Genomic DNA, 19,418 nt, shown 5'->3' with positions numbered 1-19,418 from the left:
GTGAGTAAGTGAACGAAGTATTTTGCCCGTGTTTATTTTCTTCTACAAGTGTGATGTGAAACTTTTCACATGTGCAGAAGCAAGCAGCCACAACCACGTGCGGAAACAGCCGTTTTTGCAAATAAAAATGCTTCGCCAGAAGCATGACAAATGCAAGACTAACAGGTGTAGGACAGATCCAAGGCGCACATGCGGTTCTCATCAGCTGCCTCTCTTCTGTTTTAAATCTAGGTCTTCCTGTAACAAGGAAAAGTTATTTCTCCTGAGGCTGCCGCTAATAATCTACTCAGCCTGCCTTTCCACCCCTTGTCTCATAACAGTATTTCTAATAGAGCTTCCAGAGAGAGGAGACAGCAATGAGAGAAGGCAGTAAGGGGGCGGGCACAGGGTGGGGGTGCCCTTAGAATTGACATTAGCAGTTCTGGGTTTAACTTGTAACTCTGGGTGACTTTAGGCCTCAGTTTTCTCCTTTGAGAAATGTTTGGTTCGGAGAATGAGGGTTTCAGTTTTCCAGCCTCTCCACGCCAAGCAAGGTAGAAGGGTCTTTTAAACCAGTGGATGTCAATAGGGGGCGATTCTGCCTGCCAGGGGGCATCAGACAATGACTGGAGACATTTTTGGTTGTCGCCACTGGAGGAGTCGGGGCTACTGGCATTTGGTGGGTAGACGCCAGGGATGCCAACAAGACGGCCACACAACAGTGATCCGGCCCCAAATGTCACCGGGGCACAGGTGTGCAACCAGGGGGTCGGCTCACGGGGCTGGTTTGGGGGCATTCCCAGGTGGGATGGCGGCTCTTCGGAGAGGTGCTACTCTGTCTCATGTTTTCGGGACCCGGGCCAGCGAGGCGCTGCAGACCCCCGCCCTCTGGAGTGAACCAGAGCCGGACCGGCCCTTGGCGCCCCTCGGACAGACCCAGACGCGCGCAGCGTCACACCGTGGACATCCATCTCCCTCGCCCCCAGGAACGCAGATCAAGGGGGTGGGAAGGACCCCCCCAGGCTGGGAAAACTTGGCAGCTTCTCCCGCCCGCGACCCCTATCACCTCTGTCAGCGCAAGGAAGGCTTTTCTTCCCGAAGAGAGGTGCTGCTGCCGCCCTCCCCGCCCTGCACAGCTGAGGGGGCACCCGCAGCGCCGAGTTCAAGGACTCCGCGCGCACCTCGCGTTTGGGTCGGGAACCTCAGCATCCCCAGCCCGTGTGGGGGCGGGGCCTCCAGGCGGCGACCGTTGCCCCGCCCAACCGTTTCCCAACGGCTCCCCGGGCCGAGCAGGGCACGGGGTGTGAGCGGTGGGCGAGTGCGCCTGTGCGCGCATGCGTAAAAGGCGCGGGGGTGTGACCCAGGCGTGGCCCCGCCCAAGCCCGGCGTCTCCGCCCGCCCCATCTCCCAACCTCCTCAGCGTGGCGCCGACGCTGCGTGCGGCGCGGGTTACCCAGAGTGCTCCGCGCAGGAGCAGCTCACTGGAGTTTGGTTCTCGAGGCGGCGGCAGCAGCGGCGGCGGCGGCTCCGGCGGCTCCTCCTCCTGCGGTGGCGGCGGCGCCCCGGGCCCGAGCCGCGGCTCCGGCTCCCCTCTCCGCCACCCCGCGCGCCCCCTCCTCCCCCGGCGCCGCGGGGAACATGAAGCTCCGTTCCCGGAGGCCGGCGAGTGAGTGACCCCCGTCCCCCGCCTCAGCCCGCCCGCCCGCTGGCCCGGCCGCTCCCCCCCGCCTCGCCCAGGCAATGACAGCGGCTCCGGCGTCTCCGCAGCAGATCAGGGACCGGCTGCTGCAGGCCATCGACCCCCAGAGCAACGTAAGTACCCGCCGCGCGGGCCAGGACCGAGGCCTCGTGGGCCCGGGACCCTCCTCCTCCCCAGTGCCCCTCACCCTCGGGGTTCCCGGGTACCCGCCCGAGGCCCACCTGCCCCCGAGGCCCGCTGCCATCCCGGCCTCTCGTCCCCCGGGCCTGGGCCCGGGGCAGGTCGGGCAGCCCGGCGGCGCTCGGTACGTGAGGCCGAGGCTTACGTGCGGCCTGGGCGGAGGATACAGACGGGAGCTGAGGCCAGAGCTGTCCCTTCCCTCCTGCTTGAGTTCTACGCCCCTTGCTGCTCCCGTCGGAGCTTACCCGCCCCCGCTTCTCCGGAGACCTGAGACCCCCCGGGAAGCCCTCTCGACTTGGGGGAGGGGAGGGAGAAAGACTGTGGAGCAACTGGTGGCTGGAGTATGAGTCCGGGAGCCCGTGCCCCCGGTGTCTCGGCCTTCTGGGTGAGGAGGGAAGTCCTCCTTCCCTCTCCTCCCTGCTGGGAGCACCTGGGCTTCGGAGGGAAAGCCCGGCCTGCTTTGCCCCTCGCCGGGTGCCCAGGGCGCGTGGAGAGGTCCCTTCGGTTCTGCGAATGGACACGTCTTTGCTGGATCCCTCTTCGAGTCGCTGCCAACGGAAGATGATCTTGGGGAGGGTGGGATCCTTGATGCTGCTTTTCTGGGCCTGACAGCCCATTGCGTCTCTCACCAAGCCAGAGCCCCACTTGTGGGTAGGGAATTAAAGGTGATTGTTTTCTCTCCGGTTCACACAAGAACCCTATTTCAGCTGTCCCTTCCCCCCATCTGGAGGTTCTAGCCAGGTGGTTTTTGACCCAGACGACAGGGTTAACCCCAGGGTGTCGCTTTGTCAGATGACCCTCCATGGAGGCTGCTGTTTGCAGAGGGATCTCCCCTGTGCCCCCTCCGTGTGTGTAGGGGAAGACTCATTCTCCAAGGGGTTGTTGGTGATAGGGGTCATTTTCCCCTGTGGCAGGAGCAGGTTAAGCAGTAGGAGGATGACATCCAGGGATGGAGTGAGCCCCTGCATTTGCTGGGAGACCAGGAAGTGGCCACTGAAATCACTTTAACATACTGCAGATGGAAGAAAAAATTGTCCTGGGTAATTTTGGAGGGGTCATGATAATTGTAACGCTCTGATTTCTCTATCATAAGTAATTCTCTTATTCCTGGTCTTCGGGCCCCATTAAGATTGGCTTGGTGGAAATTGCCTTTAACAAATGTATACATTTTTGTTAGGACTTTGGGGGTGGAGTAGGCACAAGCTATATAAAACCTCCCAGAATTTTTGCAGTAACTGGTGCCACTGCAATTCCCAACACTGAAATATTAGAGGATAAAGCAAGTGACATGAAAAATATAGCCTTGGTGACTTTTGCATCTTTTGTCGAGTCAGAGTGCAATTCTTGAATTCTGTGTGCTTGCTTGCCTTCTGGAGTCTCTGAGAGTGGCTGACCTCTTAGCACTGATCCTTAATGCCACCTAGGAGAGCTTTGGGATCAGAAGGCGCTTTGACATCAGAAGGTACTTTGACAGGTGGTCACGGTGTTACAGATTAGGTGGGCAGTGACCTCAGGGGTTCTAGTGTTGTGCAAGGCTCTAGTCTAGAGGTTTCCTAGAAGTGGAGGAGGAAGAGGGGCTAGTCAGAAGTAGGAGGAGGGAACAAATCTCAGCTTCGTGTATCCCGGTGTGTGCAGAAGCGAAGCGTTACACTCATATGAGCCCATGGCTGTATTACATAGCATGGAATTCATGTTTCATGTGGCTTACTTTGGGCAACTCTAGCGATAGGTGTGCTAGAGCCCTACTAACACGAGTTGATAGAATTGGGAAATTGTCTCTTTGAATATGAGCGATGAGGAAAGTGCCTCCTTTAAATGCTGCGATTGTTAGTGTCCGTGAACATTGTTACTAGTCATTTGACAGGAGTGTGGCTTGGTTCAAACCGTGTATAGAAACTTAGAGATGGGGCAGAATAGGTTGCTGATGGAGAAGGTGCAACCACAGGACTGCAGTTTCTTACGATTGACCTGGGCCCAGGTGAGAGTAAGGTAGCTCCAACAAGGCATTGCTGCCGCACGGGCGCTCTTGTCTGCTTTGCCCAATTATGAACACTTCTGGATAGTTGGTTGACACATATTTAAGATGCTCATGAAAAAAATGGGGACAGAGTTGAAGAGCCAACACTAAAATTAAACCTCTTCTGAGAGAAAATACAGAGAATTGTGTCATGTAATGCTTACCTTTATGGACATGCAATTATGGTTAACAAACAGCTTTTGCTTGAAAAATTAATGTGAAGCCGCTGACCTAATATCCACAAGTATCTGAAAAGTTAGGGAAGTAACAAAGTAACATTTACTGAGCATCTCCTTGACAAAGGACTTCTTAAGAGGAAAGTTGTTTTTTTGCTCTAAATTCTAGCCTCTGGAGTATTTGAATTTCTGTTGCAGCAGGTTCTGAGTTAATTTCTGCCAACTCAGTACTGAAGTAAATCCTTTACACTCCTTTTCAGAAAGCAACTAACAGTTTTTCAGAATAGTTGAACTCTTACTCTTTCATGGTATGTCAGCCCAGAGTGTTGAAAATCTGAAATGCAGTGTGCGCATTTGTTCCAGCTTAATCTTGCGCGGTTGTGGGTCAAGTTGAGGGCAGTGTCTTCTCCCCAGAAATCACAGTCACTCCACTGCAGCACCGTCTTCTCAGCAGGTGATTAGGTTCCTGTTTGTATGGGACACTCACTGATTCACGCAAGTTCGGGCTTTGTTTTCCTGACCAGAATCAGTCTTCATGAGCACGGTTCGTTTATCTTCTCTCTCAGAGCAGAAGCGTTAGGTGGACCTTCTAAGTGCTGGTTAAATTGACTCGTAGAATCTTTCTTGGACCGATGACTGAGGAGCTACGTTTGAACCCCTTGTCAGCACAAAGCCCTGGTGACTGCTGTACGCCCCAGGGTTCAGTCAGGGCATATTCTGATGCAGCACTCTGTAGAGCCATAAGGAACGGATGTTCGCCTGGCATCTGAGAAAAGTCTGTCCCCACGACGAGCGGAGTAACAGCACAAGGCAGGCCTTGCTCAAGGCAGGTGAGCGTCGCTGTGTTCCGCGCAGGGAGCGGCCCGAGGAGCCACTGCGGGAAGAGGAGCTGGAACTTGCCCTGGCAGCTGTGTAAATGCCTCCCAGCGGTCACGCTCTCCAGCCAGAAACCTTAGGAACCACTTTCTTTCTCGCAGTTCTGCAGACACCAGGTGCCAAGGGGAGGTGACCTTTGCAGAGAGACACATGCAAGAGGATAATTTTCCCACCTAGGAATTTGAAGGTTAAGGTGCCGCTTAGCTTCTCTGTGCTGCAGGTTCCTCACCTGCCAAGTGGGACAGGAAACTGGAGGACGTGCCCCGCAAAAGGACCCCCTTCTGGATCCATTTGGAACCCCTTCTGGATCCGGGGTTCAGGTTATGGAAGGGGCAGCCGAGACGAACGCGAATTTTGTAGAACAGTTTTATTTGAATGGCACGTGCATTGTGTGAACTTCGTAAAATAACACAATTCGAACAGAATGCTACCCGGAGATGCACACTTCACACGCTTGGTGTGGCCCGTTGGCAGCACTGCCTGCTCCCCCCATAGCCTGTAAGGGAAGTGGCCGCGTGACTGGTGTCCCCTTTTTGCACAGTGACAGGTGCTGCTCAGTGTCTCCTGTGGCTAAGAGAGGACAGGATGCTTTTGTTTCTTTCTGACTTCACGTGAGGTGACCTCCCTAATGTTAGGGACTTACCCAAAGTTATTAAGTGACGTGCTTCCAACTCTAAACGCCACCACTCTGCTCTCAAAGATGGAGAGATGGCTTCTGAGGTGGCTCAAGAGGACAGCGTCTGTGAGCTGGTAAGAAAACATGGGGGAGCTGCCTGGTATTATCAACCTGTGCGATCTATCACGGGTAACATCTAACTGAACTGGGAATCACAAATTTATATGACGGTGGGAGATCGGCAGGTAACAGTGTCTGTTGTGAAGCAGGTGTGTGTGCCCGTGTTGTGACTCTTTTTCTCCCCTAGAAGGTGGACTTCACATTCCATCTTCACGGAGCTGTCTGGGCAGTCCTCAGGGGTGGCTTTAAGCTCAGTATGTTGTCCCGGCCGGAGGTCACAGAGGCCTGGAGGACTGTCCAAGATCAGCCTGTGGGCAGCGACTTTTGTCCTGATACAGTTTTAAAAAGGCGCCATAGTCACCTGGGCTACTGGGCTCGAGACGCCACTGTGTGTGGCCAGACACATACCTCAAGGATGCCAGGCGTGGGGTTGGGTGACGGAGGGGAGCCGTCCTCGCCTGTGCCTTGCATATGGGCGTCTTCTCAGTTTAACCAGAACCAGGCCCCAGCCTGATCTCTTGGTAGCCCAGTGGGTGGCTCTCCGGTCCAACCCCCGCTGTACATTGCCTCCTGGAAGCTGTGGGCTTTGTCTCTGTCTGTAGAAGGTGTGCTTTTCCTTTTTCTGCCTGCCGGTGGCCTGGGTCCGCGTGTTGCTCTGGGGGCTCACTAGCCTTCGGCAGAAGGGGCGACTGAGTTGGTGGTTCAGCAGGTGGCAGTGTAGGCAGCCCACGCTCAGAGCCCCCTTCTGAAGTAGCTCCTTTCTACTCTCGGGGCACACGTGTAGAATGGAGCAAGAATTGACGTGAGGACTCCACGAACTGGGGAGCATTTCCTGCATAAGGAAGGCCGACCAATATTCTGCATGCTGCGTTTGTTTAAAAATACTCGGAATGAATTCCAGGTCTTGGGAGGTAATACACTTACATCTCAATTACCAATTGATACGTGCCGTTTATAGAGAAATACGGCAAAACTGAAGAAAGTGGCTCAGCCGTTGAATAAATATTTCTAGGAAGTGCTTATGTGCTGAGTACGCAGGGTGCAGACCCGGACACGCGTGGCCCTATCCTCGGGGGCCCTGGAGCCGCCCTTGCAGGGAGGAGGGCAGGCATAGAGTGTGCACATGCGCTGTTTGGTGGAGGGAATCGGCTCAGGGCAGCCATATAGGGCTGCAGCTCTCACGTCCAAATGAAACAGTTCTTCGTGCATCTCACTGAAAGATGATTTAGAATTCTTAAGATCGTAAAAGGGCTTTCTAGAATCCTTCATCAGGTGAGTTTTCAGAATGAAACATTTTATGGTCAAGTACAGGAAGTCAGTTCTTGGTTCATCTCTGACCCCAGAGGAACGGAGAGTTTGGAGGAATAGCTGGCAGGTCTTGAATGGTTTGCTCTCTCAGCAGCGGGATGGGAAAGCGGCAGGTGTCAGGTTTTGTGAAGGGCCTAGAGGTTGGTTTCAAGTATTTGAAGTACTGTGTATCCTGGTGTTAGGTTTGCTCTGTGTGGCTTTTGGAGGCAAACCCAGGAATGGGCGGCAGGAGTTCCTTGGGGGGAAGGCCGCGCTGTATTTTGGGGAGCTCTTGATTATCGCTGGAGCTGACTGGAAACAGTCCAGGGCCACCATGCCAGGTGGGGGGTGCAGACACGCCTGGGCCCTCTCTCTAGACTCCCGGACTCCTGATCCATGAGTTCCTGGAGGTTCTGTGAGTGTGTGTGGAGCCTGCTAAAAAGGAGAAGGGTCACGTCAGGTGAGGTGCTGCTGCGGGGCAGGTGGGGTTCGGAGCTTTGGAATTCTCTTAGGGCTACAGTGAAGTTTCCTGTCTTCATCCATTGGAGGCTCTGAAGTGAACACGTATTGTGGGCCAGGAATAGTGTGGAGCGCTTCGTGTCCTGGCTGCTTCTCTGAACTTCATTTTAGAGGAGAGCAGAGATAAGTAATCTGTCTCGTGTCGCAGAGGAGGCTGTTGGCAGCTTTGGGGCTAAACCCAGCACTGGATGGCTCAGAAGCCAGCTGGCTTACTGAGCACAGTCCTCCCCCTGCCCCCCAACAAGCAGTGCCCAGCATGGAAATTGAACTCTAGTGCGTCTTCTGAGTTTTAACCCCACAAACATGAAGTGTTTTTAAATGTTAAGTTTTGCCATTTCCATTTCCTGTCCAGTTCCTACAACTTTTCCCCCTTAAAAATCTTCTAGCCTGTGGCTTCTAACTAACCTTTTGTTTGTGAGGATCCCTTTTTATGATCAGAAACATTCAGGAACTTCCACATAACGACAGGTGTACTTTGAGTAGCTGGTTTGTTTGTTTTACTTTTTTTTTTTTTTTGAGAAAATTCAAGGACAGAAGCTAATCTAGTTGTGCTTTGAAATGACGTTGTATCTTGTCATCCAAACAGCATTTACTTAAATCTGCGAGCTGACCTTGTCTGTGTGTGACACCTCTGATGGGAACCTTTGCACCTCCTGTTTGTTGTGGTCTAAGTTGCCCCGCCCCCACCCGGTCCCAATTGCTCTCCCTTTTCCAGAAACCTTTTTCCTGCTTCGATCTAAGACAGTCTCCCTCAGGCACTGCACATAACTTAAAACCTACATTCCTGCTGATAAGAGGTCTTGTTAATCACATTTTTCTTGGATCACAAGCTCCCTGATCATGGACCATGAGTTCTTTCCCAGGTATCTAGAACTTCCCCAGCCATGGGTGCTCAGATGCTTGTTGATTCCTGTGAAAAGGGCTGATCTTGGGAACTGGCTGTCAACCTCGAGCAGGTACGAGGTGCTGTAATTTTCAGCACTTCTCACAGGTTCAAAACTCATTTAATCTGTACAACAACCCGGGGAGGCAGGTAACTGCTGGTGTGGAAAAAAGGCTAAGCGGGCACACAGCTAGAAAGGATCACTCTGGATTGGAACCCATCCCCCATTCCGCACCCACCTGCCGCGGTGTCTCCTGTCACCATGAGAGTGCGGTGGCTATAAGGCAGGTACTCAACTCTCCTGCCTGGTCTCAGGATCCTTATGCGAGATTCTACAGGCATTTTTTGTTCTGGGTCAGGAGGAAACGCTTTGTGCTGCTCTTGAATTGGCCGAGGGAAAGGTGTGAGGCAGTTGTTGCTTTTTGTTTTTCGGCTGGCATTTTTTACCCCGACGGAAAATAGGGCTTGTGATCTTAGATCCCAGCCTGCGCTGTTCCCAGGAGACACTGTTCATATGCCACTTTGGGCCCTTTTGGCCCTTTTTGGTTGTGTGACAGACCAGACCCTTCCTGGACACTCCTTTCCCCTGGGTTTCATTTGTCGGGATCAGAAAGTGGCTGCGGCCGAGACCCCAGTCGCTCGTCGCTGTGCACAGAGTGGTGATGTTGGTGGCTGGCCATGGCTGTGGTGGGGAATTCTACTGTTTTTCCCCAAAGATAAGACCAGGTCTTATATTTATTTTTGCTCCAAAAGACACATTGGGGCTTATGCTCAGGGGCTGTCCCCCTGAAAAGTCATGCTGGGGCTTATTTTCTGGTTAGGTCTTATTTTCAGGGAAACACGGTATGGTGTAGATGCGAGCAATCAGGTGGGTTACTGATGGAAGACTCAGGCACGTGTGACCGCTGCTCGCACTGAGGGCCCCGTAGGTGGCCCTTCTGCCCTGCTGGTACCTCCAGCTCCGTCCCCTACCCACATCCCTGGTGAGACTTGGCTCTCTGGGCAGCCCCCTGACCTGCCAGGCTGGCTGCAGCTCTGCCTGCACACGCTGGGAGCTGGGTTCTTCTTCTCCCCTGATGGCTTACTTTGATACCCCCATCCCAAATTAGCTCTCTTGACCCCTCTGGCCATCAGGTCCGTGGCCCAGCTCGGGTTGGGCCGTAGTGTCCACATCTTTTCTCCGGCTGATCCCAGGTAGCTAACTGCCCTCCTCTTGTTAAGGCCAGCCCTGCTAGAAGCCACTTCCCAACTTTATTTACCCCGCTCAGTGCCTCTTGCCTCTGCTGGGCAAGCAGTTGGCAAGCTGGCTTTCTCGTGCCGCCTGTCGGAGTGAGTGGTACTGGTGTGTAGATATGGAATACGGGAACAGTTGACCCTTTCTGCTGATGATTTCATTGTTTGCCTCCAGTGTTGAGTTAGGTAGTTGCTGGCAGAACACCTGTTTTCTACTTCCTTTCCAAATTCTGTTGGCGGGCCTCCCCCGGAGGGAGGGTAGCCCTATGCTCATGACAGGAGCTTAAGAAGTAAAGGCGCTGGTGTGCTCATGTCACTCAAAGGCCATCTCTCTGTTCCATCTTTTATAGTGTTGCCTTCACACAGTATTGTGTCTTCCCCCCAGCCCCTGCAGCTTCAGGATTCACCCTCATCGTCCGGGGAAGAGAGAGCAGGTGATTTTTTTTCCAGAAGCACCAGCAGAATCTTTTTGGTGCCCTTAGGCTTTGCTGGAATTAGCAGTCTCTGTTGGTTGGTTCATCCCTAAATCTGGGCATGGTGTTAGTTCTACCCGGACAGCCCCAGAATAGAGGGGATGCCCCAGGAGAGAGACATCAAGGGTCTAGGGTCTGTTTGTGGGAGAAGGGGGTAGTGGGGCGCAGAGCAAGCTGGCCTTGTCTCCCGGGTACTTGCTGGTATAATCACCTCTTTGATGATAGCGCCATCAAATAGTCGGGCGAAATGCTGGGCCTGGGCGACTGGGGTCCAGATGGCAAAATGGGTGTAAATGAAATGTAAGATCCCGAGTAACTGATGGGGTGGTTTGGATGCAGGGAGGTCACAGCACAGGGTTCTGAATAACCATTCCTTCGGATGGGTCCTGCAGTCTGACTTGCCTGTGGTCCCACTTGGGCGTCTTGCTGTCACATTGTGTGTGCACAGGTGCAGGTTACACCTTCCGACCCCATCCTGGGCTAGGGAGCACTCAGGAGTCCCAGAGAGCCTGCCACAGGGCTGCTTGTGCCCTGTCCCCCTGAGCTCTCCTGGTGTTGCAGTAGCTGCCTGGGCCAGGCTCAGCCGGGGAGGAGACGCAGTCCAGGAGGCGCAGAACACACAGGCTCCTATGGTCCTGAGCGGGCGGTACCCCCGACCCAGACAAGAGGCGAGCTCTTTGGGCTTACGTCCTCTCAGCTCAGAGGCACGGACTGGCCCCGGTCGGGGTCTGGGAGGTCTGGTGGGATCTTACTGTCCTGCCCATTTCCTCTTGTCTGTCCTCTCCCCTGGTTTACCTGGGTAACCGGAAGCTGGTGCCTGCATTTCCGGGCCTGGCTTCTTCCCCTTAGGTAACTGAGGGCTAGGTAGAGTCAGGTGGTTTTCATGGCCTTCTCCATTCTTCCCTCCCTGCGTTTCTGGTGGACTCTCAGCAAGCACCTGAAGTGGGTGATGTCCGCTTCTCTGCTGGATACTGACAGCCTGGCGGTGACAGAAGTGGGGCACATGTTCCGTTTTACGTGCGACTGGGGAAAAGGTTTGTAGATGAACATTTCACTTTCATTTCTAGTTTAAAGGAACTTTTCAAGCATTTAGAGTTCTCACTTTGAAGCTCGGCGGGTAAGCCAGTGCTGCCGTTGATTGCAGGAGCCTAACTTCTCCCCAAAGGGCAGGAGCATCACCCCCCACCCCACCCCACCCCACCCCCCGCCCGGTGTTCTGTGAGGTCGTCCTGCCTTTGCTTGTAACCTCTCCCCTCCTCGCATCACTGAGTCCAAGTGCCATTTGGGATTGAAATTGGGGTGGGAGAACTGAGAGGGAAACAGTATTTCTCTTTTGTCCTTGGCAGCGTGTATGTGTGTGTGCGCGCATGCGCGGGCGCTCACGTCTGTCTGTCTTTTGGACGTACTTCTTCCATGAGGTGGGAAACACAGCAGCCTCTTGGTTTGATCTCTTGAAGGCTCATCCCTTCAGGGGTTCACTTGCTTGCTTCCAGTTTGAAAACTGAAGAATCAGCCTGGCTTGGCCTGGGGGGGTGGGGTGAAGGGAGCCTTGTAGGAAAGTGGCAGTACCCACAGGAAGTCAGGGAGGAGGTAGCAAAAGAAGCATGGTCTGCTGTGCAGGCAAAAGCAATAGGTGCCCCCAGCTGCTGTACCCTTTCCCTGTGGCAGGACAGAAAGGGGGTGGAGGTTGGGCTGTCTTAGGGTTTCTCCTGGACCGGCCTGTCAGCGCCTGCTCACTCAGGGGACAGGGCACCTGCTTGCACCCGGGGCTGACACGCCTGTGTTAGCAACAGGGTAGACATGGTTTGCTACCGCTTGGTGCTGTGTTCCACACATTGGGAAATAGGAAATGGCATCTGCTTTGTAAGGTGAGCCAACCTTGGGCATGAGGATGTGCTTGTGTTTGTCACTCCAGACGGTCTTCCTGGGTCACCGTGCCATCCTTAGTGCCCTTTGTCGTCAGGGCTGAATGTACCTCCATGGAATGAACGAGGCCTGAGGCCTAGCACTGAGCGGTACCCTTCGTCTGTGGCCCCCTTGCACCTTGCTGTGTTGGCTCTCTGGTCTCTCCAAACCCCTTGCCCACAGTGCCTCTTCCCCCACGAGCATTTTATCTCCGCCCTGCACTGCCTGGGCCCCTGCCTGGCATTTGAGACTTTCCCAGGTGCTCTCAGGGCCACGGCTCCCAGCCGCCTGCTGTCCTGGATGTGCAAGCAGCCCCTTCCAAAGCCGATACACCTGCTTCCGTCCTGCCTCCAGTGTACGGCGCTCTGTCGGTTCGTGGTGCCATTGCTCTTCAGGCCACTTCAGAGCCACCCTGCGGTCCCCTCCCCTTGGCGGCCCCCTTCCTGCAAATAGGATCTCCAGGGATGTGTGGTGCAGCCATTTACAGGTTCCCTTCCTCCTGCTCTCCCCTCCGTACAGCTGCAGAGGGAGGGCATGAAAACAGACTGGGATGTTTCATCCCCTCTGTGGGGCCGTGGGGCTGACTGGAGAGTCTGAGTTCTTTCGGGGGCATATAGTGAAGACATTCTGGGTGAGAAACTTGGGCTTTGTCGTTGGGCAGAACCGAGTTGGAATCTTGACTCTGCTGTTCCCCTTGCAGCCTTGGATGAGGTTAAGTTTGCAGCCTTAGTTTTCTCAGGAGGCCGCACATAGATGCTTAGGAAGGCTGTTGAGGAGGGGACATGGCCCCAGGCCTGACTTATCCTGGGTGCTGACATGCGTGGCTGCTACTCACAGGCTTGTGCATCCAGCTCTCATTCCCTTCCTGTCCCCACCCTTCCTCCCTCTGGTCCATGTCCAAAGGATGGTCAGTGACTGGGAACTAGTCAGTCATGGGGCTGCGTGATTGGCTACCTGGTTGGTGATTGGTTCGAGGATGAGCCTCTAAGCCAATCAAAGCCCATGAAAGTTTTAGCACATTGCTGCGGTAGTTGGGGAGGCTTGAATGGGCGAGAATGGAAGCAGGTCACTTATGGGATCTGCTGCCTGGGTACGGCCTGCTCAGTAGTGAGACCAGTCTAGAGAGGGGGACTAAGTCACCATGGCCCAAGGGTTGCCCTGCTCTGAACTTTTCAGCTAGGTGAGCGAGTGGTTTCTTTTTATTTTTTTAGTGAGGACACAGCTCACAGTGGCCCATGCGGGGATTGAACCGACAAGCTTGGTGTTTTTACCGCCACGCTCCAAGCAACTGAGCTAACCCGCCAGCCCCAGTCGTTTCTTTTCTTGATGAAACCCATCTGAGCTGGCTTTTCTGTCAGTTGCAACCAAAAGGCTCTAGACAGAATCAGCACAGCACATTGTACCCCAGACTTGGGTTCAGCTATCCCTCGCGCCCCCTCTCCCCACCCATGCTCAACTGCTCATCAGTCAGCTCTGACCTGCTGTGCGCTCCCATCTGGATGGCCCACCCTCATTTCTCCCTCTCTCCTTCCCTTCCTACCTGCCTCCAGGTTTTGGGCCCAGCACGGCCAGTGCTAGTTGTCCCAGGAGCACTGTCTGTTGGCTGTTCCTGGCATCTTGGTCCAATTTTTTCTTGCAGCACCTTTAACCTGTGTGACATGCGTGTGTCCCCTGCCCCGCTTGGTTCTTTTCCTGCTGGTGCGTAGTGAGTTTGTGCGTTCTGTTAGGTCCAGTGACCAGTGTCCGAGTGGCTGTGGTCCCTCTCTGATTTCCGGCTCCACTGAGCACAGGAGTGGTCGCCTAGGAGGACCACGCTGGGTTCGGGTAAGAGTCAGGTTTGCTGGGGCCGCGGCAGGGTAGCTGCTTTGCAAAGGAATATTGGGGTTGGGATGGTTGCTTCCCTGGAGGTTGCCCCACTGCCTTTGATGGCTACTTGACCCTCTCCAGACCTCAGCCCGTCGGGGTCCCTCTGTCGTTTGTGGGTTCTCTTGGAGCCGTAGTGACGTGGTCAGCGCTCCGACACTGAGCCTGTCCTGAGTGTGGTGCTCAGTTCTGGGGAGTCGAGATTCTGGATGCTGGCGATAGGACCCAGGGAAGGAGGTGGGCAGCTGTGGGTGTTCCTGTACTTGCCCAGCTCCCTTCAGTGTCATGGGGAACCCCTACGGCCTCGTCCCACAGGAGTGCACCAGCCTCCTCCCTCCCTCAGGCCAAGCCTGAGCCAGGACTCCCCACATCAGAGGGTTCTGAACCCTGAACCCCAGCTGTGCTGTGGCCTTGGGGCGAATTACTTAATGTTTCCAGGCCTTGCTCTATCTATCGGTGCCGTGGGGCTGTCGGTGCCGTCACCTGGTGCTGTCATCCTGAGCGGCTGAGCCTGTGGATGGGCTTGGGACAGTGCCCAGCGTCTGTAGTCACCGAGCCGCCCCTGACGGAGCTGGTACTGTGTGTTACGTGTGAGGGGAAAGTGCGGGAGGCTGTCCTTGCCCGACGCCATGGAGCTGGATGGAGCAGAGGGGGCATTTGTGCATCCGCGGGTAAGAGACCTGCAGCTGACATCGTCCCCTGACCGAGCCTACTCACATCTACTGCTCAGTGCCTTCTAGTGTCGTCTTCACCAGGGCTGGCTCCGCAGGGACTGCACCTTTGAGCTGTAACAGCAAACAGCGTGGCGGAGGGCAGCATCAGTGCTTATTGTGCTGTTGGGTATCACCCCTTTTGTAGGGGAGCCTGGGGCTGAGCGAGGTTCAGTAGCTGCTGAGATGACCTCAGAGCCTTTGCTTTCATCCCGAGGCAGCAGTGCACCCACTGCAGATGGGAGGGGTGCGCCAGAAGCCTGTGGCGCCTCCCAGAGCACCAGTCCTCTGTGCACTGTCCAGTGTGGAGCCGCGGTCACGTGTGCATAGTGAGCACCTAACAGGGCTGGTAAGAGTGAGGGACTGACTTCAGTTTCTGTTTATTGTTACCCTCTTCTTCCGCCTCACTCCCCCACCCCCACACTGATTCAAGCCCTGTTTCTCAGTCTAGTTGTGTAGGACACAGCTCCTTGGCCTATGCTGCTGTCATAAGCTTTGTGCTCCCCTGGCTGAGGCAGTCGGTTGCCAGTCGTTGTTCGGCCCCTCACAACGCCTCACGGCAGCTCATGTCGGCTGTCGGCCACTCACGATGGCTGCTGGCCGCTTACGATGGCCACTGGCCACTCCTGGCAGCACACAGTAGGCCACAGCAGCTCACGCTGACCTCGGCAGCCCAGCTCCAGGGAGAGCTGTTGTTCACAATCTTAGCTGTAGAGGGCGCAGCTCACTGGCCCAGGTGGGAATCGAACCGGCGACCTGGGCGCTCCAACTGCCTGAGCCACCTGGCCAGCCCCTCAATTTCTGTTTAATTTGAAGGCTCACCTGAACTGAATAGTGCACTTTGAGTGCTTTGGATCACTGTGCTTTAGGTGAGAGCTTTGGGCTGTGTTGTCTTTTTCCACATGGGACGTGGGGGAGGAGGTTGTGCCTGGGCTGGCATGGGGATGCAGGATGGGGCTCCTGTCCCCTCCCAGTCACCCTCTGGGTCCCAACCTCTCCCTGGCCAGTTGGCCTTGGTTTCTCCCATGGCTCTCAAGCCTCTGAGCCATGTCAGCTCCATTCACGAGTGGAGAAGAAAGCCTTCACTAGTGTAGCTTGAAGAATGAGGTTAACAACCAACTAGAAATCCTGAGCACCCCCCACCCCAAATAAAAAACAATGACGGACAGATAGACAGACAGAAGGAATGAAAGAAAGAAAAGTGTTTAACATGCAAGGGCTTTGAGTTAGATCTGGGTTCCAGTCTCTACATCTGTCTGAGGTATTTATTCTTGGCCAAACCACATCACTTACTTCTGTCAGTCTGTCCAGTTTGCTGTCCTCTATTAAGTGAGGACAAGCCCTACCCTACTGAAGGGTAAATAATGCCTGAAGGGAAATTGCTGGGTGCATAGTAGGTACCTCTCCACTTTTCTGGGGGTGGGAAAGGTATTCCCCTTGGAGGACTTTGTATATTTAACTTAGGTTTTCACAGATGCCAGTGTTTTCTCAAAGATATTCTTCCCTTTAGTGTGAGCAGTGAGCAGTTACCAGACAGAACTGTATAACTTGACACATTCTAAAAAGCCCCCTGGGGGAGAAACAGGAAGAAATTGGTTGTTGAACAAAATCCCAGACTTGTGGAAGGAAAGGCGCTCTTCTTTGGAAGAGGTGCTTGGGGTGGAACTCCCCTGAACTATTCGAAGTCCCGCTGTACTGTGGTTGCAATAGGAGTGATCAGAATAAATTTGTGCAAAATTGTCTTTCGGAAGCAGTATCCTTTCTTAAGGGAGCATGTACTCAGAACTAACAATCGCAAGAGCTCGGATACCACTGGACAGAGAAATGTTGTCATTAATAATCAGAAAATACATGTTGTACTCAAAAACGTGGGAAGAAATGGCATTGGCAGGTAATCAACACTGGGCCCATCTCCCACCCTACTTCCCTCAACCCACACTACCCTGCTGGCAGGACCCAGGAGCAATGTCATACTTCACCCTTTGGGAAACTATTTACCATATTTCCCCGAAAATAAGACCTAACTGGTCAATCAGCTCTAATGTCTTTTGGAGCGAAAATTAACATAAGACCATGTATTATATTACATTCCATAAGGCTCGGTCTTATTTTACTATAGGACCGGGTCTTATAGAGCTGATTGTCCAGCTAAGTCTTATTTTTGGGGAAACACAGTATGTAGCAAGAGGCATAGCCATGTTCATGTCCTTTGATCTAGTCATTTTACTCTTGGAAATTATTTACAGATGCATGATGATTTTTAATAGCAGTGTTAATGGATATATTCATGTAACAATCATCATTAATGTCATGAATGAAACGGCATGGGAGAAGCTTAGGAAGCCTGGTGCACCCACAGGGTCACACAGCACAGAGTCGTGAAGAACAATCTGGAGGCTCTGGTGAAATGGACAAGCCTGATCTGATGAAGCAGGAACGTTGTTGTCAGCTGCGCATGCTGGGAGACGCACAAAAACTAGAACTTTGGGGGAAATGGGAAGCACTTGTCTTGGGGCAGTAGGAACAGTTTTCGGTTTTGTTTTGACTATAGTCCGTTGTCTTTGCAATTAAACAGTAAAAAAATGAAAATATAAGTAGACTACTTTAGCCTGAAGAGCACTCAGGAACTATTTAGAGCTATCAGGTGTGGAGTGGGTCACGGGGCCTCCGTGTGCTGCAGTGGAGAGGAGAGTATTTCCTCTCTCGTGTTTCTGAGAGGTTCAGAGCAGTGATGTTCAGTGCTGTATTCCAGCCACATCCACCAGTCAAGGACCCACATTCTCCATGCTCTCGGGGGACTGGGGTCCAGCCCAGCAGGACAGAGGGCGTGCGTGGGCTCCAGGTTTGTATCTTAGGTGATGGAGCTGTACCTGGGGCTCCTTCAAACTCCTGAGTCACTCGTGCTGCCTGCTTTCCTCCTGGAAGTCCTAGCAGCTCAACCGCCAAAATGTCAGTTCTCCATTCATCCTCTTTTCCTCCAGCTCTAGGCTAAGCCTAACCATCTCCTTCTTGGAAAACTTCCCTCTGTCCCTTCCAAACCAGTGTCACACCACTCTGTCACTTAAGACGCTGTGTACTGAGTATAGACATCGCCACCCCTTACGTCATGATCCACAGATGCTCTATGAAGGGGCTCCTCTTTCCTTTCCTACCTCAATTTACACTTCCCTCTTCCTCGTTCATGACTGTCCAGGCCTCTTCTCTACCACTGTGACCATCAGACTCCTTCAGGCCTCTGCTGGCCACCCGTGTAAAGAGTCTCCTCGCTGCTGTCACCCTGCCTCCAGATTCTTTCGTGTCATGGCACACACACGAAATGATGGCATCTGAGCGGTGTCCCAGGAAACTTGAAGTGGGACTGGAGGGAAAGGCAGGAGCATTGCATTTCTTCAGTATAATGATAAGAAAAGCAAAGTATAAAGTGTTAGGGAATGTATTAAATATTGAACTTGTATTGACTTTCCAAATAACATTGATTTGGAAACATAAAAGGGGGCACTGTGTCCATGAACAAAACTCATAGATAAGATTAGATTTTGCTAGACTTTGATCATCACTGTGGAGAAATTCTGTTTGCATATGGAGACAACAAAATGTAGAACCGGTTTTTTAGTTACCATTTAGTAATTTACAGTCATTGGCATTTCTAAAGAATCCAGGTTCCTCCCTCTTTTCATTTATATGTAACGTTGAAATACAGTAATACAAATGGATTCTAGTTTAATTCAAATGCTCTTTCAAGTACTTTGAAATAATGAAGAACTCTGATTTACTTTGTATGGTGTGCCCATAAATGTTTGACAGTGGGTTCTCTAGGGAAAAAAGTAAGCATATACATAAACACATAAGTCTATAAAGGATGGGTAGCATACAGTTTACAAATAATGAAATACACAACATTCTATTGTCAATTTTATGGAGCTAGTTCTTTCCCATAGACTGCTTTCGTTGATTTTTGCTGAACTTTCTGTATTACAGTCAACTTTTGAGTGTAATTCGGACATGAATATTGATTGATATTTTTGTTTATATTGATGAGTCATGTGATGTCTTTGCTGAATCAGATAATAGTTTTCAAATAGTAGAATATTTCCCCGATTGTTTGTGCAATTCCTAATGTAATGGCTACAGACAAGATACGCTATTAAGTTTCATCTGCATTATTAGCATTTTCTCCATCACTTTCTTAGATCTAAACCCCAAGGGGTTGGCTAACTGTTTCTGTAAAGGGCCAGATAGTAAATATTTTTGGCTATATAGAGTCTGTAACAATTCTGCCTTTATTTATAACGCAGAAGCATCCATAGACAATATGAAAATGAATGGATGTGGCTGTGTTCCAATAAAACTTTATTTGCATGGTTAATTTTATGTTACATGAATTTTACCTCGATAAAAATAAAATGAGGGAAAAATCCTTTATTTACGAAAAACAGGCATTGGGTTGGATAGTTTTCAGACTTCTGATCCAGAGCCCACTGACCTGACAATAAATGAAGCCCAGATTTGTCGTGTTTTGCCAGTCTCCTCGGTCTAAATACTTCCAGCGAGGCTAATTTCAAGCTATGAACATGATGTCACGAATGTGGAGTTGGGAGGAGACGACCAGTAGTGGGGCACCATTCCTGCCGTGCGAATACAATAGTCATGAATAATCAGAAACCTAGATAACAGTGAATGTGGGGAAATAAGTAGGAAGTGATGAGTTCTGAGTATTTCGTCACCTGTGTTTTCACTATAACTCACTGTAAGTTTCTGTCATTGCATTGTTAACTGGCTGTGTTTACCAGCTGGCTCCCAATGTTACTGCAAGTTTCAGGCTCTCCTGGTCTGCTGTGACCTGGCTCCAGCACACTCCTGGACGGGCTCCAGGACAGATGTG

At 52.4% G+C, this 19,418-nt stretch overlaps 1 protein-coding gene across 1 annotated transcript in view; it reads left to right on the top strand.

The window, feature by feature from the left end:
- Window positions 1–1,459: 1,459 nt before the first annotated feature.
- MED26 (mediator complex subunit 26) overlaps window positions 1,460–19,418 on the top strand; it is a 45,019-nt gene continuing 27,060 nt past the window's right edge. Inside the window, exon 1 of the mRNA XM_081077285.1 lies at window positions 1,460–1,791. Within this exon, the coding sequence (XP_080933411.1) occupies window positions 1,720–1,791 (72 nt within the window). The 5' untranslated portion in view covers window positions 1,460–1,719. The remainder of the gene's footprint in view (window positions 1,792–19,418) is intronic.

The sequence above is a fragment of the Rhinolophus hipposideros genome (assembly GCF_964194185.1).
Source record: "Rhinolophus hipposideros genome assembly, chromosome: 16".
In the NCBI taxonomy this organism is placed as follows: Eukaryota; Metazoa; Chordata; class Mammalia; order Chiroptera; family Rhinolophidae; genus Rhinolophus; species Rhinolophus hipposideros.
This window is presented reverse-complemented; position numbering and strand designations above follow the sequence as displayed.